Source organism: Opisthocomus hoazin, chromosome 19, assembly GCF_030867145.1.
Source record: "Opisthocomus hoazin isolate bOpiHoa1 chromosome 19, bOpiHoa1.hap1, whole genome shotgun sequence".
Lineage (NCBI taxonomy): Eukaryota > Metazoa > Chordata > Aves > Opisthocomiformes > Opisthocomidae > Opisthocomus > Opisthocomus hoazin.
In genome coordinates, this window is record NC_134432.1 from 6,456,460 (window position 1) to 6,477,128 (window position 20,669).

At 50.5% G+C, this 20,669-nt stretch overlaps 1 protein-coding gene across 2 annotated transcripts in view; it reads left to right on the top strand.

Annotated features, from left to right (window-relative positions):
- Window positions 1-20,669, top strand: part of EXD3 (exonuclease 3'-5' domain containing 3) — a 235,023-nt gene that overhangs the window by 5,974 nt on the left and 208,380 nt on the right. For both annotated transcript variants that reach the window (XM_075439348.1, XM_075439349.1), the window contains exon 3: window positions 7,438-7,557. In XM_075439348.1, coding sequence (XP_075295463.1) covers window positions 7,438-7,557 — 120 coding nt within the window. The remainder of the gene's footprint in view (window positions 1-7,437; window positions 7,558-20,669) is intronic.

The window sequence follows — 20,669 nt, forward strand, 5'->3', positions numbered from 1 at the left end:
TAACGGAGTTGTTTTCCGTGAATTGCCTGCTGGCCTCTACATTCCCCTTTGCAAAAAGGGATGGGGTGTAAGAGCTGTTTCCTCCCACTCTGGTTCTTTCACATAAATCCAGTGGAGACAAGGGTCAAGTTAAATCCAGCAGTCCCAGACAACCTTCGCAAGCTCTAGCCAGGTCCAGGTAACCCTGGAGGAAAAACACACTGTGAAATCGAAGAAGCATGAGTTAATGAGGAAGGCTGGAGGCAAAACTGCGCCCTACAGCCCAGGACGGCGTTACTGCCTCTCGGTGACGGTTGCCACGCGGCACCTGGAGAGGTGGCAGGGCTTGCTGCCTCCTCCTGTCCCTGGCCCTGCAGCTCGTGCTCCCGGGGCAGACGTCCTCCCCTCCGGCTCGGCGAGCACCCGCTGGGTGCCGCGTGCTTGGCAGGAGCGGAGCGGGTCGCCTGCGGCACGTAGCCACAGATCCTCGCGCCTGAGGTCCCTGCCCCGTGGCAAAAGGGTTTGGGAGGGAAAACGTGGCCTCTGGTTGTGTGCGGGGAGAGTGGAACGACTCGGCCGCTGCAGGGATTCATTTGTGTTTCGGTGGGAACTGGGAGGCAGTGGCAACGTCCTGCCCCGAGACTAAAGCAGTGCTTGCTCTGTGTATGTGCGTTCTTTTAAATTAAACTATTTTGCAAGCACTTCCTTCCTGCATTTCTCAGAAGGAGGGAGGGGGGGTGTGCAAAGAATGTTTGACTGCCTTTGACGGAGGAGGAAAACTGAAGAAAACAAGAGATGCAATCCTAACTACTGACCTTTTACTTGAGCTTGGTGATGTTTTTCAGCAGCGGAGCCTCCAGGGAGTAACAGCATCCTCCTTGCTATTGTGCTGCCTGCCCAAAAAGGGGGCTAAAGTTCAGCTTTTATGATGTTCTCACTCTGGGCTTGTGGGAAAAAGGCCACATTCCCTTTCTTAGGTCATACGAGTGCAAGAGATGACAGAGTCCTACAGTCTAACCCCAGGGCCTTAGGCCAGCTCGGAATGAGACGGGGATAGACAGCTTGGTAAATATGCAGCCAGCTTTTTCTCCTTACGGAGATTCACAGCAGGTGGGAGGGTAATTTACATTGTTAAATTAAAAGGCACTGATTTATTTTATGTTGGTGTGTTATTGTTTCATAAAAGCACATGGGTTGCCATTGCTCATAATGGATTCTTGCGCTTTATTGTTAAATAATCCTTTTCCACTTTGGCCGACGGTTACTGGAAATGAATGTTATCCACTAAGAGAAAAACAAGAGGCAAATCAGCATAAAACAAAACCCCAACCTCCTCCCCGACAAACCACAGGTTTTTAGGGAACCCTCCATGGTTTTCAAGCTTGAGGTTATTGCCGTAGATGTTTTCAGACTGTGCTCCTTGTCCATCAGACTGTTTATTCCCCGTACCCTGTGGTAGGGGCTAGAGAGCCATCGCTCCCTTTGCTCACCGGGTCAGGTCAGGCTCCCCATCTTGTAGTCTTCTGCTTGGCGTGGTGGGGGGCTGAGGGTCTCCAGCTGCCTTAGCAGCTGCTGGGGTTTCTGTCCACTGAGGTTTCCTTCCGCCTCTTTGTCGAAGCGTCGTTCAGGGGATGCTGAGCTGGTGTTTCTAAATGGCACGGTCCTGGCCTTGGAGAGGTGGTTGTGCTTCCTGAAGAGCTGAGCAGAGGAGGAGGTTCTGCCTGTCCCAGCTGCCTGTCCTAAGGACAGATACTGTTTTAAAGGTACTGGAAGGCGTGCTATTTAAAATATCGATCTGGGTGATGCTGACACCCATCTGTGCATTCGCGTCCTTGCAGCGGCGCCCGTAACTCCCGCTCGAGGTGCGGCAGCATCGTCACCTGGCTGTGTGGTGCTGCAGCAGGCCAGGAGATCCTGTCTGGTGGCTGAGGGGCAAGTTCTGCCCTAAGCTGGAACCTTTTCTTTTGCACCGTAGAGCACATCAAGCACAGTGTTGCAGCCAGCTACCCTGCAGTTCGTTGAAGAATGCGCATCACTACCTGTAATATAATTAATAATGTGTATCTCTATCCTTTATAAGGAAAGATGAGTGTTTTGGCTCAAGTGCAGCTGCAAGGGGAAGGTCTTGCTCCCTGCCCTTCCCCCTCACGTCCTCGTTCCTATCCTGGGTACCCGAGTCATCCGCTTCGCTGCAGTGCTGCTCCCTGGGACCCATCTCTGAGCTGGTTCAATTCACTGGCCCAGCAAGAACTGCTCCGTGTTTTGGCCAGGTTGGTTCATCGCCAGGGGCTTGGCTGGGACTGGCCTGTGAACGGTCTGCGGAGGGCCAGAGCCCGCCGGGGCCGGGAAGGGCTCTCTGCATCGCAGCAGGGCGAGCTGCGGCGCGGGGAGGGTCCGGGCCGGCTGGTGTAACTGCCCTCGCGTGCGATGTGCAACGGAGGTGTAACGAGGGCGAGTCCCTTTGCTTGTGCACCAGCAAAGTGGTGAAATACAGCCGGGTATTAATTCAAAGTACTGCAGAGACGTGTGTGTGCCAAAGCACAGCTTTGGGCGGGTGTTTCATGGGTGCAGAGGTGTCAGGTGTCCCTCGCAGTTGTGTTTCACCATCCTGGGTACCACACACGAGTGTGGCGAGGCGAGGGCCAGCTCCACGCACCTTGTGGTTATGATTTTTTTTTGTCTTTTAGCATTGAGCCTCACCTTTGCAGCACCTTCCAATGGCTGACCCTCCAATCTGGTAAATACAAAGATCTAGTTGGCTGATATATGCAGGCAGAGGTTTGGGTTGTGGAGGAGAAAATTAGGTGCCTGGAGTCTGTCAGCTGGCTGGCGTTTCTGGTTGTCCTAGTGAGTGGTAGGGCACAAACGAATGCTGGGAAGACGGGCTGGAAGCTGAGGGGGGTTTGCCAGGAGGTTTGCTGCAGCCGAGAGAGTTGGGCCCGTGATGTGAAGCCAGCGGCCAGCGGCATTCGGATAACCCCGGGAGCATATCCCATCGAGTCAGGATCATGGTTCTTTTAGCCAACTTGAAAATTGCTGAATATTAATGTGTCTTTCTGGCTGACCAGTATTGATTTTCATATGTACAGGTTGATGCCTGCGGCAGCCTGGCACGCGGTGCCGTCTTGGCGTAGGGGCTGGATGTAGGCTCGTGCCCCACTGCCCGCTGCGCAGCTGAGCCGTGAGCGGCTGTCGGGGCTGCGGAAGAGCTGCCGTCCCGGGTGACTTCCAGGGAGGGAGGCCGTTTCACAGGGTTGTGGGCTTTGGCTCTACAGATCACTCATTTATCCTTATTTAATTTTGCCTGGTTTGAGGAGCTCTCTCTTTTCCTTTTCTGCTGGATGCTCTTTGGGCTTAGCTACACAGACTTTGGGAGGGAGAAGACTTTTTCTGAATTGTTTGTTTTTTCTTGGGGAAAAAGAAATTAAGATTTATTATCAGTTTTCCCTTCCTAGGGCTCTACCTCAGAAAAATCTTCTCTAAAGCAATTTTCAGCTTTTCCTTCAAGAAGTATGTAGCAAGCTATCAGTAACTCAGCATAACAAAAGTTCACGCAGTTCAGTGCTTCCATGATTACAGCAGAGCTTTTCTTGGGATTTTTAAAATGTTCTAGACACAATTAAAAGAATTTCTCAGCAAGGAGAGTGCAAGCTGGGGACTCTCCAGCAGATGTAATCACTCAAGGAAAACTTTGTTTGGCTTGGCTGGGTCCTGCCTTCGTTCCATGCTCTTTCATCCCGCCGCCGAGCTTTGTCTCGCAGCCTTTTGCAGCGTCTCTCTGTCCGTCTTTGTCTCTGTCTGTCTTTCCCTCTCTCGATCTGCCCCGCGTTCCCGTGCAGGCTGAATGGGACGGTGTTAACCTGGCCACTTCCAAGGCAAACAGCGAGTCAGACTGAGAGAGGGGGGCTTCTGGCTGTCATGAGGCTTCGCGGTCGCTCGCTTCCTAGAATGAAAGGCTGGGAGCTGATCTGTAAAGCAGCCAAGCCAGAGACAGTGCCTGGGTTTCCATTTTGTTCCACTGATACTGACTTAAATATGTGCACCAAATGGGAAAACAGAATTTACACAGAAGTAAGTAGAAATGCACTTTGTTGTACAGATCCGTTCTACCCTGTGTCTTCTGGTCTGGATGCCGCAGGTAGCGGAACTCCTCTGCTGTTTCCTGCAGGACGCTGGGAATCAGGCCTGCTCGCAGAGAACTGATTTGTAAAAGAACTCCTGACCGTGGGGTGGGTTTTTGGTAGCGCTGAGGAGACGGGACTGGTGGAGCTGGCATCCCGGCAGGCGCGGAGGCTCCCGGCACGGCTTGTGGGGTGTTGGGAGTTCCCTGGTCCTGTGCCTTCGCTGGGGCTGCACGCAGGGCTGCCGGAGTTGCTGGTGCTGGGCTAGAGTCCGTCACAGGCAATCGGTAAATCTGACGGAACCATTCCGATGTGCAAATGAGGGAGGCTGGAGTCGGGCTCCTGTGCTCGCTGCCGTGGGGGTTCTGAGGGAGACTGCGGGCAAACCGCTTCGCTGCCCAGAGCCCGTGTGCGGAAGAAGAGCAGCGTCTTTGTGCCTCAAACTGCATTGCTTGGGGGGTGCTTGCCAAGGAATCCAACACCTGCTCCGTGTGGGGAAGGAAAAACACAAACGTGGAGGGCTGTCACCTTGGAAGGGCAGCCCTGTAGGACAGTGCTTCGTTCAGCACGGCTGCTGCAGGGAATGTCTTGGTGGCATCACCGACTTGCAAGAAGGTGTTGAAGTGGTCACAGCAGGGACTGTAAAAGGATTGCACCTGGGAGATCAACATGTCCTTGGCTGTGTACAAGTCTGACAGGGAGATTTCAAAGAGCTTTTTTTCAATTGTCTTTGAAAGAAAGAAGATGGTGGTGGAGGAGGGCAACCACTTGGAAAGGATTTCAGGTAACTGCAGCTCACAAGCACATGGAGAGAGTGTTAGGTTGTTCAGGTAGCTTTGTGTCGAACTTGGTGATGTTTTTTGCAGTGCCAGGGAACCCAGTACGGACTTCCTAATGTTTTTGCTTTGGTGCTCCCTGAGGTCCAAAGCCAGCTGCTTCTGCACCAGCTGCAAGCTATTACGGCTCACGAAGTCTGTTGCAGCTCCTGGGTGGGAGGCTGAGGGAGCTGGGGCTGTTCAGCCTGGAGAAGAGAAGGCTCCCGGGCGACCTTAGAGCAACTGCCAGTGCCTGAAGGGGCCAATAGGAAGGATGGAAGGGGGCTTTGCACAAGGGTGTGGAGTGATAGGACAAGGGGGAATGGCTGTAAACTAAAAGATGGCAGATTTAGATTAGATATCAGGAAGAAATTGTTCCCCATGAGGGTGGTGAGGCCCTGGCCCAGGTTGCCCACAGAAGCTGTGGCTGCCCCCTCCCTGGCAGTGCTCAAGGCCAGGTTGGATGGAGCTCTGAGCAACCTGGTCTGGTGGGAGATGTCCCTGCTCATGGTAGGGGGGTTGGAACCCGATGATCTTCAAGGTCCCTTCCAACCCAAACCATTCTGTGATTCTATGATAGCACAAAGAATTGTTGCAGGTGGTTATTCCACTGAGTGACATCTCTCACGCTGCATGATCCCTGTGCGGGATGGAGCTGTTGTGACAGTGCACAGGCACTTGGATCTTTTAATGCCTGGCAATGGCGTGGTGCTCTCCTTGGAGAGCTGTCTCAGTCTACCTCCTTCTACCTCCGCTGCTCACTTGTTTAAACAGTTACTGCATCCACATATTTATTATCCTTCACTTCAATATCTGATTGTACTCATTTTCAATTTTAAGAGTTTTACATTCTCTATTACATCATTATCATTCTAACCATGTGCTCAGGTGGGTCTGTGGTGGCCGACGTACCATCAACCAAAGTATGGTTAGTATCAGGCCTCGTCTCTGGCAGTGTACAACGACACGATGGGACACGATGGGACTTTTGGGTGGTCGGAGCACTGTGGCGGATGCTCTGGTTCTTCCATGGGATATGATGACACGCAAAAGACCATAATGAGTGCTGTATTTTAAATTATATGTTCATTTTAAATAGGTGAAGCTATGAACAAACAAGTACCTGAAAGACTGTTGAACTTTCCTATTTGACAGTTCTCAGCTAATTCTTGGACATCCCACACCAAAATATTTAGCGGTATTGATTTTCCTCTGAGGCTGAAGACTGAGGAGACTTGAACTCCAGTCCACGGTAGTTCCTAAACAGGAATGACCCCTCAGGAAAGTCAGGCTGAAGCACACTGTCCTTCCCCTTCATATTTTGTTTGATTCCATGTAAACCATTCTGCTCGGAGCAGTTTGTGTACTCCAATGTCTCCTAAAACAGAGAGGGATGACCCACTTCCAGCCTCTCAGCTGTTCCACCTCCAAACACCCCATTCCTCCTGCTACCACGGCAGGGCAGCCACTGGCAATGAACTTTCTGGGCCGTACTTGGTTTAGTTTTTCCTGATATACCTGTCTCTAAGTACAGCTTATCCTTTCTCCCTGCTTGTGGGGAGTTCTCTTTTCCCAGATGAAAAGGGGGGATGTATTAAAGCAAACACAAGTTGCCACTGCGTCACCTGCGGAGCTTTCAACCCGTCCCTGGTCGCGTTGTCATTCTCGTGCCCCACAGCTGGGTGTTTCTGGCTGGGTGCGTTGCCCATGCGTATGGGTGACAAGAGCATGGCTGTGAAGGCCAGCACCTGTCCCCAGCTCCAGAACCACCCCCGCCACGACGTTGTTGTGCTCTTTGGACAAGAACTGGCTTTCTGCTTGGAGCTGCAGCATGCTGCTGGGCTGCACCAGCTCGGGTTAGGGAGTGGGCGGCAGTGATTGCAGCACCCTGCTCTGCTGTGTGGTTTGGCCGTGTTGCAGGTTCCCTCGCTGACGAAGTTGCGATGAGGAGGGATGAGGTTCCCTCTCAGGCACTGATGGACATTTAGAACTCTTCAGAGTACCTGCGATGATTACTCGGGTTGAGTGAAAGCCCGTGGAGCTGCGAAACGCCTGTGAAATGGTGCTCGCTGCGACAAACTGCTTTATAACCCAGCCTGGCTTCCCTGTCTCGCAGTGGGACCATTGCAGCGCCCTGGTTCTCTGTAGCCCACCCCATCAGTGGGGCCTGAGCTGAACGCGGTCTTGGGAGGTGGCAGGATATTGCACACTAAGCTGTTTTTCTCAATTTTGATTCAGCGGTGTAACTCAGCACCTCACACTAAAAAGCCTTTCCATTGGTATTCATGGCTCATATAACCGCTCCTCGACGGCTTCCTGTGGGTTCGGGGAAAGGAGCTTTCCATGCAGAACTTAATCACATTCAGCAGTGCAGCAGTTGGATTTTTTTTTGTTCCCACAGAAAATCTATAACATCTTGTTAGCTAAGTCTTACACTTTTAGCAATGTCAGTGAGCTGGCTTATCTTGTTCGTTCAGATCGACACCTCTCCGCATCCTGTTTTTCTTGTGTCGTATGAACAGGAAGAGAACGATTGTTTGCGATGTGCGTCAGTCAGAACTGGGACCGGGCAGCCACGTTACCCTCCCCGTTGCCATGGAAACCATCAAATCTCCTCGAACACGGTGCTGGTGAGCTGACAGGTAGCCTTTCTTCTCAACTTAACCTCCCAAGAGCTACAACTTTGCAAGTCTTGTGCAGGACCTCTCAAACTTTTCTTTTTTTTTATTTTATCTAAGAGGGTGCACCTGTAAATTTTGCAAGTGAATAGACATCGCTGCTTTTATCTTAAGTAGCAGCGTTATCTTTTATTTGGCCTTGTATCTAGTACCGAAAAAACTGAAAAGATCAGTCAGTGGCAGCACACCGTGAGCTGCCGGGCAGGCTTTTGCCTGAGCCTGCGTGTGAGGTCTGCGACGTGTGCTGGAGAAGAGCGGGGTGAGCCAGCCGGTGTGCGGAGCAGTGTTTGGCTGCCTGGCGGTCACTGGGGGAGCTTTGTGCGTGGAGGGAGCAGATTCAGCATCTGGGGCGCATTTGGGAGGCACTGGTACTGCTCCTGGCACCTCAGGGTGGGAGTTTCAAAAGCAGCGACAGGAGCAGAGATGTGCGTGAAGAACACATCATTTGAAGATTCTTGCTTTCTTGGGTAATACTGAGTGTCAGTACTGGAGACAGAGTTTTAACGTAACACTCTGAGCTGTAATTAGCTATAGAAAAAGAAGGAATTTTATAGTACAGACATCTTATTGTTATTTTCTTCAACATAAGCAAGCCCTCTGCCTGCAGAGAGCTCGATTCAGCCTGGACAAATGGGTCTGCTCCACTTCACAGAGTCACAGAATGGTAGGAGTTGGCAGGGCCCTCTGTGGGTCACCCAGCCCAACCCCCTGCCCAAGCAGGGTCACCCAGAGCAGGCTGCACAGCACCGCGTCCAGGCGGGGCTGGAATATCTCCAGAGAAGGAGACTCCACAGCCTCCCTGGGCAGCCTGGGCCAGGGCTCCGGCACCCTCAGAGGGAAGAAGTTCTTCCTCGGGTTCAGCTGGAGCTTCCTCTGCTTCAGTTTGTGCCCATTGCCCCTTGTCCTGTCGCTGGGCACCACTGGAAAGAGTCTGGCCCCGTCCTCCTGACCCCCACCCTGCAGATATTTATGGGCATTTCTAAGGTCCCCTCGCAGCCTTCTCTTCTCCAGGCTGAACAAGCCCAGCTCCCTCAGCCTCTCCTCGTAGGAGAGATGCTCCAGTCCCCTCCTTATCCTCATAGCCCTCCTCTGGACTCTCTCCAGTAGCTCCTCATCATGCTCCACTTGATTTAGTTGAGTCTTTTAATTACATTATATGTAACCTGAAGGGAAGCGGAAAAGCTGCTTTACAAGCGATATTTTTGATTAGAAGCGAGCTGTGATATTTTCTTAGGTTAGCATTTATAGCAAATCAGTGTGGTTCGATGTGCTGCCCGACCAGAGCCTGGCCCCTGGGTGCCCACGCCTGCCCTTGCCGCGCGGCTGTCGCTCGCAGCCTGGCTGCCCACGCGGGCAGAGGACGAGGAGGGAGGAGGAAAGGAGGAGCGCCCGGAGCTGTTAGTAGTGGTGGAGATACCACCTCCTGAAAACACAGCCTGAGGGACAGAAAAGAAGCCAGCTGTGACCGGGACCTGCGAGGGGGTGGTCGTTGGTTACCCACTGTTGCCTTCGCCTTGGAGCAACGGCCAAGAGCCTTCCGGAAGGCGGGTGGTGGCTTCCCGCGGGGTGCAGGGCACTGTCATCAGCACCCGGGAATGCAGGGTGGAATCCTGCCGGTGGGCTGGCCGACGCGCCGTCCTGTTATCCTCCCCCGGTGCGCAGACTGAAGGTGTGGAAGCGAACAGAGAAAAGAAGCATTTGTAGGTGATTCCTACACATCGGGTTTACAGAAAATGGACAGAGATAACATCTGAGGAGGCATTCATTTGAGTGTTCTTTCTTCTCAGGAGATCTGTTAAGGCTGAAAATACCCATGCTCTGGGGGAGATGGCGTTAATATCTGCTGCAGATTTAAGCGTTGTTTTTTTGGTTTTGTGTTTTAACTAGTGGGAAAGATTCATACAAGTTTTAACATGTGTTGGGTAGAGCATACGAAGAGGAATTCTTACACAGATACTGGAAAGCTGTGAATTTCAAAGCAAATACTAAAAGCAGCAAGTGGCAAAATGTAATGCGTTCTTAAATTTCTTAGCCTTGTTCCAGTAGTCGTGGATTCCACACTCCTTCGATTCCACCTTTGTCGAGCGTTGGACAATAAAAGCTGTGGGCTTTTTGCTTGCTGGAAAAGTTAGTTTCAGTTGCAATTGCAAGATGCTAAATCTTGTCTCTACCCACTGTTAATTGGCATTTTTCCTCAGCTGCCAGCTCTAGATTTTGCCAGTCCGTCTGTGTGCTAAGGGAAGGATTAGAGCTGTTACGATAGCCCGACTCCGGAAAGAGAAAACGCCAGAAAACTCGGAGGTGCTGCAGTCCTGTTTTCCCCCCTGGTTTTCTACCTGTAGAAAACTGGATCAGTGTATGATGATCTGCAGAAGCAGTTTTTCTGAAGAGCAATGTCCCAGACTGCACAGAAGGCATGTCGGAAGGAGATGGCTGTTCCTGGTGTGCGCTCCTGCTTTCCCCGCACGTACCTCTGCCATGATCTTCTCCGCTTAGGCAGAGCTTGGCAGGGTTTTCCAGCAGTGTGGTACAAGACTTTCCCACACCTTTTCCCCCTCCCAGGGAGCTGCAGCCCTGCGCTCCCACGAGAAAGCTCGGTAGCACCTTTATGTACTTTGCTGGATAAGCTGAACTGCTCACAACACGCGACAGGGAAACGTTCCCATCATCACTCCGATGGGCCACAAGGTTTGGAGTGTCTTGGATGCTCTGGTGAAGCGTTTTGTAGCACAACTTCATAGAAAGCTCACATGAACCCTAATTTAGGTGAAGCTCTCCTTAATTTAAGCAAAAATTAAGCATAAATTAAAAAATGGATTAAGAAGTTAAGGTGTGGACCCCAGCCAAGAAAAACGCTTCCTTAGTTGATGTGTATGGAAATCTTTGTGTCAGCTTTATTGGGTGAGAATTTCATCCCTGGAGCTGCTCCTGCAAGGAGGTAGTGGAGTGTGAAGCCTTGGCTGGAACGTGTTGGTGTCAGGGGATCGGGATGGGACAAAGTGCACGGACTTGTTCAGCAGAAGGTCGGAGCCTTCGTGTTGGGCGACTGAAAGTGGACCAAAGCTTTATAGCTGTGCATTTTACCGTGGGCTTAAACACAGTCTAAATACTTTGCCAACATCAGGAATTCTTAACATGTATAAGTTTCTATTTCAGCTTCTATTCTTAAAAATTATTTCTGATTTGAATATTTATAGAACAAAGTTTACTTGAACCTGATTACCTGTCTGCAGTGATCTGAACAGTCACAGCTAGTGAGAAAATAACAGAAAAAATGAATTTCTACTTTACTGAAAGGGTAATTTTAATATGCTTCTGAAATGCTGGCAGACAAGCTGACGCGTTCTTCAGGCTCAAGCTGTGTTGCTCAGGTCCAGCCTAGCGATCTCTCTGGGCGGTTGGGTTATCCAGCCACAGATGGAAACGCACGGTGCGTCTGGTATGACACACCTGACTCCGCCGTACCAGCTCCGGAGCTGTGTAGGTAACGGACGCAGGAATCCCTGGGCGCGAGGGGACGCGGGATGCCCCGGGGGCCTTCTGCCGCGCTGGCAGGGACGAAGCCGCGGCGCTGCTGGGTCCGCAGAGCGCTGCTTGCCTGGTCCGTCCCGGCGGAGCTCGGCAGCGTGGCCGCACGCGTTGGCCTCGCCAGGGGAGAGGTGCTGGCCCCCAGTCAGCATCTGCTGGTGCTTCTGGGGTACACAGCAGTGAGGAACTGGCATAAAATGGTGTTTAAACAAGAACCAAGCTATTGTTGCTGCTCTAAAAAGAAATCTGGATGGCTTCAGAACATGTGCTATGGCTTTTAGTGTTAACAGTTGGGTTTTTTCGTGGAAAACTACTTAGAAGGGACAGTTAAAGGTTCTTAGGTTTAGAACATGGGGATTTCCAGAGATGTCTGGAGGGGGAAAAAAAATATATATCTTTTTAGCTTTATGCTAGTACTCTGCATCTGATTCTTCTTTCCCAGCCTGCAGTTCAGCCCACTGGGCCGGCTACTGCTCTGTTCCCAGCAGTCTCAGTACTAAGTTCCCCCTTTGATCCTGGACAATATTAGTTTTCTTCACCTTTGCAGGATTAATAAGCTTGAAAGAAGAAATAGTTAGCTTTCTGGAGTGCTGTTTTAAATGTTGTTTTTAGACCCCTGAATTCCCATTGCAGTGAAAGTGCCATTAACGTAGCGTAGGGACATGGACATGCCGCCTGGTTATGGCCGATCCCTGCTGGTCCCGGCTTGCGGAGGCTGTGGGGCGGGAGGAGTGGCTGGGTCCAGCGCAGCCAGTGTGGTCAGCGTGCTGGGAGCCCGGTGACTCGCTCCTTACCCTCCCCTCCTCAACACCGGGGTGTTTTATGGGCACAAAACCCATTTCTCTTTACCATTGAAAAAATGCATGCAGCTGTTGGGTAAAATAAGTAAAAATAGCTTGGCTTACTTTTTGGAGGAAAAGAAATATTTTATGACAAAATTGCATTTTTTAGTTCGATAGGTAAGAACACGAGCCATGGTTTTGGCAGGACAGGGATCCACCGAGCTCAGTGTCTTCAGTTGCCGCTCTGGCTGTGCCTGGTGGTGAAGGTGTAGGGAGAGGGTGTGAAAAATTGGGCGGGAAGGAGGGAGTGCGCTGCTGTCCTCCCCCCGGTGCGCCCCATCGACTCCCAGCGCCGAGTCCTCCTGTGGCCGGGAGTGTGTGGTCCCCCTGGTGTGTAGTACCCCTGAGACTGAGGGTATAGCCGTCTAACGGGTGAGGAAACCATGGCAAGTGTTGCCAGTTACTTGCAGAAGGTTAACGATCGTTGTATTTTTAGACTTTTTATTAATTTGGATTTCATTACCTGCCTAGAACGCAACTTCTTAGTATTATTTTTAGAGTTGCCACTTATGTAAAAATATGTGCAGTACCCCTTGTCAAGCCAGGGTGTACTGAAAGTACCCAAAAATATCCAAAAATGACTTCTGTTTGCTTGAGGCGGTGACCCACATGCGTGGCGAGGCCGACGGGGTGAGATGCTCTCCTTTGCCGCTGTGCGAGGGCGAGGGATGTTTCTGCTCCCTGCCAGTGGGTCGACGTGGGCCCTGTGTGAGGATGCTCCCGAAGCTGGGTGGCTTCTTGGTGAGGTTTCGTTTTTATTTCTTTAGCTGGCACCAGATCTGCGGGGCATCTCCTGCTCGCGTTCCGCGTTGGGATGTTGGTTGCGGTGTCCGGGCACAGGGAGTGGGAGAGCAGCGCGGGGGCAGAGGCCGGTCCCTGCGTGCGGTGCCAGGGCTGGGGTGCGCTGTGCCTGCCCGGCGCGTCCGGGTGCCGCTCGCCTTGCTCTTCGCTGGCAAAAAGCACTGAGAAAATCAGAGGAAAAGGTTATTGGCTGTTCTGCTCAGCCAAGCGAGCCTTTTCTGTTAGCGAGAGTACATTTTGTTTGATCTGTGTTTTTTGGGGGGGAAATGATGAATTTTAGCCATTATGAAAACAAAAGCCGTGGTTATTTGTAAGGATTGTTTTATAAGAAGCATATGTGTGCTTTATTATTCTTCTGCTTGAAGTGTGGGGATTGTTTTCAGTTGGGAGGCTGCATCAGAAGAATGTGAACTTCTGACTCACTGAGAAGGAGAGCATGCGTTAGCGAAATTGTGAGGTTTCCTCTTATGTTTTCATAAGTCGCATTTCTCAGAATGGAAGGGATCTCTTTTGCCCTTAGCTCAAGAATGACTTTAGCTGCCATTGGAAAAGAACAGATTCTTTTTCTAGATAACTTGAAATGCTTTCAAGGCGCTCTTACTCTACCCGCTGTTCTTCCTCTCACTTTCTCCGCTGCAGCACGGCAGTTTCTCAGCGCTCTGCCTGTGCAGCTCATTCTCCAGCTGGATTTGTGTCTGATCTCTGAAGTTTTCCTTTTCAGTAACGATGTCGTTGGCCGTGTAGACCGAGGTATGGCTTAACACAGTGATCCCAGGCAGGGGTGAGCTCAGCCAATGGCATCTGAGGAATTCCAGCTTTTCTCTAGAAGAATCAAATGAGAAACATGAAGTCAGCATTGAATGCTTAGCCGGATGCTTGTGATAAGCTTTTGCAGGGATATTAGAGAAAATAAAATTAGCAGAGCTAACCCTGTGATGTAATATCGCATGCTGTCACAGTAATACAGCAGATCCAAACCAGAGACTACAGTTCAGAGATTGCTGGCCTGTACCTTGCGATCCTACATGCGAGGCACCTAATTCAATTAGCTGTTTTATTAAATCAAGTCTGTCTGAAATCTGGCGAAGAACCACCAGAAGATAAGCTCTAGATACCGACCTTCCCCCGAAAGTGAAGCAAAATATTTCCTGCGGAGTGAAACAACTGTCTTGTTTGAATTGAAATGAAGCTTTGCCCCCTGCTTTTGATACAGGGAGGGAACTGGGGCAGAGCAAATTTTGGGTTGACTTGGCTTTTTTGTCTGACCTATGAACCAAAACATAAATTGGTTCTGCAATTTGAATTATTGTCTGGACCACATCATGACAGCGTGTAGGTGATGCAGACGCCTCTATTTCGGCAGCAATTCCAGCCATGGGGTAATTCATCTGCTGTAGAGAGATGGCTGGGAAAGCCAGCCGTGGCCTCCAGATCTCCTCTCCTCAGGCAAGTGGGAGTAGCTGGCTGTCACGTAAGGGCATCACAGGGCTGGAAGAAATGCGTCAGAAATGGTCATGGCTGGTTGACAAATGGAGAAATAAGGAACCGTTCATGTTAAATGAGGATTCTGGCTACTGAAAATGAGCTACTGCTCATAATCAGATGGTTACAAGTGAGGAACTTCCCGAGTTTGGGGGATTTTGTCCTCTTGTTTGTTTTCTCCTGTCAGATGCAGATGCTCCACTGGTGGTGTCAGTGCAGAAGGCGACTCCGAATGTGTGAATGAAGAACTGGAGGAACAAGTAACGAGCGCTTTTCCTTTGGTGGACCTAGACTGACAGACCTCCCAAAAGGCTAGATCTTTAATGTTAAAATTACAGGGGAGGTGTGCGGTGTGTGGAGTTTCTAAGACTGTGGTGGCTGCGTGTGGTTACTTCCCCTCGGAGATCTGAAGCGTTCTGCGCAGTAGAGTTCAAAGCTCTGTTGATTAGAAAGCTGCAACTAAAATGGGAAACCGAGCCAAAGGCTGGAGGGAGCCAGACATACCTTATAAAGAAGGACCCTCTCCGTCTTGCTGCTTCGGTTGCTTCAGCTAAACCCACATAGTTATGTATTTAAGAAGCATATTTGTCTCTTGCGGGAGACACAGTTAAGGAATGGAGCTGGGCATGGTGAGTGAATTTTGGAGCCCTAGAAACAGCTAACGCAGAGCAATTTTTTGCTTCTGAAATGAAATAGATTTGTGACATCTGATCCTCTTGTGGATTTTGTGCTGGAGGATTCAGTGGTGGGATGTATTTAACATTTAAATTGATCAGGCTCTCAGGGCAGCGTTCCTCTGCCTGTCTGCAGATGCTGGTACGGGAGCCACTGCCCCGCGAGCGAGCAGCTCCGGGTTGCCTTCGTTCTTCGTGGGAGTCTCATCACTGCAGTCGGTGGAGACCGGGATGAGTCACCAAGTGCTTGCTCCTTAGTCACAGTGTTCTTGGAAGTGAACTGTTATCATTCCTGGGAATGTCTGTTTTTCCTAAGACACGGACTCTGCCATGAGAAAGTGTTCAAGAGACTTTGACCTCCTTGGTGCAGGTGCATCCGAAATAGGAGTTGACACTCTTGGGAGTGAAAATGCTCCCCGTCCCTGAGATGGTGCGAGTTTACACTTAAAAGTAACACGCAGGGGTGGGGAAGGATGCGTTGGAAGTTCATCCTGGTCATGGTGTTATTGGAATGGGAGTGATGTTCCTGAAAAGAAGACGACTGTGGGCAGCAGGTCGAGGGAGGTTCTCCTCCCCCTCTACACTGCCCTGGTGAGGCCCCATCTGCAGTGCTGTGTCCAGTGCTGGGCTCCCCAGTTCAAGAAAGATGAGGAGCTACTGGAGAGAGTCCAGCGCAGGGCTACGAGGATGAGGAGGGGACTGGAGCATCTCTGCTACAAGGAGAGGCTGAGGGAGCTGGGCTTGTTCAGCCTGGAGAAGAGAAGGCTGAGAGGGGACCTTAGAAATGCCTCTAAATATCTGCAGGGTGGGGGTCAGGAGGACGGGGCCAGACTCTTTCCAGTGGTGCCCAGCGACAGGACAAGGGGCAACGGGCACAAACTGAAGCAGAGGAAGCTCCAGCTGAACCCGAGGAAGAACTTCTTCCCTCTGAGGGTGACGGAGCCCTGGCCCAGGCTGCCCAGGGAGGCTGTGGAGTCTCCTTCTCTGGAGATATTCCAGCCCCGCCTGGACGCGGTGCTGTGCAGCCTGCTCTGGGTGACCCTGCTTGGGCAGGGGGTTGGGTGGGGGATCCCCAGAGGTCCCTGCCAACCCTTGCCATGCTGGGATCCTGTGAAAAAAATCAAGTCTCCCCTAAGACAACTGTAGGCAACTTAACTGGTAATGACAAGGTATCCAAGAGCCACAGATGCTCTTGGTTCAGGTGAGCTCGCAGATCTGATCGGGAGATGATGCGGACACTCGTTAGATAATTGATGCGCAGGGCACACCGCCTGCACAGGTCCACACTCACTCCCCCATCCCTAAGAGCAGGCTTGTTGAGTGCTAGTTTGGGGAGCAGTACCGTGGGCATCAGACCCAGCAGCCCAGCACCCACAGACACCCACTCCCACAGGAGAGGTCCCCACCGGCCCCACAGCCGAGGCGTAGGGCTGACCCAGACCTCACTGGAGCAACGTGTGGTTTGGGGCTCGGAGGTGTGGGGAGAATACAGGGCAAACACGGCGGTTACCAGAGGGTTGCTAAAGCCCTTGCTTTGGTACTGGGCTTACCATGGTTTCCCAGTAGTTTGGAGCTCTGCCTTCTTGGTTGCTTGCTAAGTTGCTTGGTTTTTAATTCTTTATGGGGAAAACTACATTTTTATTTACGTCTTCTCTCTACACTCCGAGTTATAACTTACTTGGTACAGTGCCATGTCTATTAAGCAGAACCCTTTGTGAGTTTTATATTCAGAAAGTGAATTGAATGAGAAGAGGGAAGAACTGACCCTGGGTTTGCGGAAAGCGGCGGCTGTCTCAGCCATCCGCCGGTGTCGGGCTGGATGCAGAGCAAGCAGAGGCTGCGTTTCGTTGTGGGTGAAGTGGGAAATGGGATCTGTGGCACTGTCTGCAAAGATACAGGCAAATGACGGGAATGCCGTTCAATGTCATTTAGAGCAGACGTTCTCAACAACAAATGGAGAACGGGCTGGTGCGAGGGGATGGAGCAGCAGTGCCAACAAACCCACTCCTCGTGATACTGTATTTATCAAGTTCTGACCCGCTGTAAAAAAGGGTCCCACCTCTGCCTTCTGCAGCTTCTGGTGCACCCTTTGCTCCTCCCGCCCTCCGAAACCAAGGAAGAGAGTTACATTCACCTTGCTGCGAGGTGATGCTTTAGCTGGGTACACCTGCGACGGAAACAGGACAGTTACTCCAAAGGATACAGTAAAAAGGGGCAAGAAGTTGCCCGCAGTTCCCAGAGGTCTGTACCGTATCTGCTTTGATCGGGGACCGTCAATTCTAGTATGACATCTTTACCCACGCCGTGGTTGGGCAGCGTGTTAGCTGTCTGTCCCCAGACCCTGGGACAGATCCAAGGAAGAGCAAATTACTGAAAAAGCCTCCTACAAAGCAAAGGCAGAATGGCATTTGCATGCCCCGCCAGCTAATACCCACATGTTCACGCTCACGTGCTTTTTCTGAAGTCTTCCTACTTACTTTAAAATAATATAGCGCTTTACCTTTTGTTTCTTTATTGTATCTACTTTCTCTTTTTTTTTATCACAACCCAGAATTTTACAATACATAGTGCCTGGTACCTGTATATTCTAAAATTGTTTCTGTATCGTTAAAATGTCATTTCACATTGTCAGGAGAAGTTCCATATGGAATCATTTTCTCAAGCTCAAAAATACTTAAACAAGATTGGACGATTTATTTATGTTACATGTGCTCATTAATAGTAAGCACAGCAAAAAACAGAAAGGTGTAAAAATCTGTGAGTTTCTATGGTGGAATTTTTTATCTTTTTAATTAAATCAACTTGTTCTTGGAGATTCAAAATTTATCACCAGAAAATGTGGGTGTGCATTTTTTGCATCATCAAAGTGGCGTTGTGTCTGTTCCCTACGAACCTTCTCTGCTGCAAGATCAGCACGCGCTTGATGTGAGCTGCTGACACTCCTCTGAAAAAAATGGAGACAAAGTAGGTTTTGATACGAGACTTTGGTCGATTCTCAGTCCACACAGCATACTGTGCGCTGGGTTTCAGATGTGATTGGAATTACTCAGCGCTGGGTGCAGAGGAGCTGGCTGAACAGCTCTGCTCCCCGCCACGCCCCCGGTGTACGCGTTGCCTGTACATCTGTATATCTTAGTTTTGAAGTGGGAGCAGGCCAGCTGCGCTTAGGGTGGCACTGAGCTATCCAGAACCTTTATTTTCCTTGCAGAAAAGTATCTCGAGGGCTTCTTCAGAGTAACAGGAGTTTTCACAGAGGACAGATCTCAGGGATTTGTTGGGGGAAGGACACAAATCAATAGATAAGAGTGAAAAATCAGTGATTGTTTACTGGGTGGGTTGGTTTTATTATCTGTTCCATTTATTAAAATCCTGTTAATTTGCAAGGCAGAGGTGTAAGCTGTCTGCCTGAAGAAGACTGAACCATAAGCATTTTGCTCTTGACCTTTTCTGTCTGTGAATTTCAGCTGTAGTTGGCTGTTTGGTGGACGTGATCCTGTGCTTCCGCCACATCAGCCTCCTTTTTTGGGGGTGCTTTTTTTTTTAATTGACTTTCTGTGACTAATTATTCCAGGTCTCGGGCCGTGGGGCGTTCAATAGCTTTTGACACAAAGAAAACGTGTTGAGAGATTTTTTCGTTGGTAAATTCCTGCTCTGGAGCTGAAGTCTGACTTTCCCTGTGGGAGACACCCAAGGAGCCTCGGTCGGCGCGCGGGTTTCTCTGGCCAGGGTGTTTCGGCAGAGCCGCAGAGTAACGCAGCAGAATTTTGCAAGGATGCAATAGCAAAACTGCGGCTTTACCTCACCAGCCTGCGGGCACTGCTTTTGTTGTGATCACAGCGGGTTTTGAGTGATGTATGCACAAAGGAAAAGCAGAGAATGAACAGAAAGTAGTTTATGGTTTTCCTCAAAGGCACTTTTCTAACTCAAAACTACAAGCCTTGTGGTTTAGATGGTTTTGAAACGTAACCACAGATATTGAGAACTGGAAAACATTTGATTTACCATCTCCTCCAATTTTGGTACCAGATTCAGGACAGAGGAAATTTATTTTCAGAATGAAAAATGTAGAAAGGAACTGTATTAATGTCAAATTTTTAAAAACAGGAACATACTATTTGGAGAAACTGTCAGATGAAGAAATCAAGGTGGTTTGTGTCTTGACGGAGTGGGTGCGGATGTGTCTTGCTGAGATCTCCACCAAAGTGCTGTGACCTTGTCTTGGTGAAGCTTCGCCAGATATTCCTGGTCTGCAAGCCCCTTTTTTGGAGCTGTGAAGGATCGGTGTCAGACTGAGCACTTTCTCTTTGAGCTTGATCTGGGGACCGAATGGGACCAGCTGCCTGGGGCATGTCTCAGCCTCTCCAGTGCAGGAGACCTGGCCATCCTTGGCTGCTCACGGCGGGGAGCAGCACGAGCTGATGCTCTCCTGGCTGCCACACTGGTTTTTTACGCTGTTTTACACAGCCTCATCCTTGTTCTGTTTGTTTTGCTCACTGAATGACCCTTGCTAATAGCTGGGTGTCTCTGCAGTGTGTAGGAGTCTCTGCAGAATTTAAATTGTCTTTAGAAGTGGAGATTCTGGGTGTTCTGGGTGTGACGTGTGAAGGCATTTTTCTGGCCTCCGTGACCTATCCTTGCTTTTGCAGGCTCTGTTCTGTCACTGTTCTAACACGTGTATCTTAATTCTGGCTGCTTCTTGCTCCTACTGCAGTGTCTGGAGTCACCCCAGAATTTTCCTATTCTTGTCTTCTGAGCTGAGCCCAGATGCGCTTGTGGTTCAATTATGACCATTTGGTTTTCAGTTGCTTTCCTTTGTTCTTCCTTCCTTTGTGTTTTTCCTCTCTCCCTTTTGTGTTGAGCAATCATCTACTCTCCAGATTTGTTCTGGAAGGCTTATGAAACTCCTTGTCTTTTTTCCTCGGATATCCTGGCATTAGTTTCCTGCTGCTTCTCTGGTTCCTTCTCGGATGTGGATGAGCAGGAACCTATCCAATGTTCCAATGGGAACGTAACAGTACTGTTACTGCTGCGTTATCTGTGCCAAAGATGCTCATTTTTCACTCTTTAGGGGTGCCAGAACCATGAGGAGAGCTGTCCCCCAAAGAGGTCCTGCAGGAGAAAGAGAAGATGAATTGAACATTTCTTTCAGGAGCCAAAATGTTGTGGACCTTCCCGTTGATGTCTTCTGTCCTCGCTGGAGGGGGACTAGGAATAGCTCGAGATGCAACATGAACTGCGGTCCCACTCTGGTGGGACTAGGCAAGAGCCTAATGTTGCTTCGTCTCGTTAGTCTTTGGCCTGAGGAGTGACTGCTTGTTGGTTGTTTTATGGTTACCCTCTGACTACATTTCATCCTTAGGTGCTTCCGAGGCTTCACCAGGCAAGGAAGGAAGCAGCGCTGTTCTGACACCGGCACACCGCCGTTAGGATTTTGGTGTTTGCTCCCCAAGTTCAGTCCCCGTTCTGGAGAACTGAGTGCGAATTGCCTCTTGCTTACGCGCAGACTGAGCGGAGAGCAAAACCTTCTGGTCAGCTCGTGCCAGAGATGGGTGGTCGCCCTTCTCCTGCCCCGGCGGTCCGGCGCTGGCCTGGCTGCCCGGCACCAGGGCTCGGCAGCGCCCAAGAGCTTCCCCCAAAACACCCATGGTGGGTTCGGTTCCTGGGCTGGGGCAGGGGGAAGGCTGTTTCGTACTTACCCATCCGGGCACGGTGGCAAGCTGGCAACGTGCGGGGCTGCTGAAAATGGGCT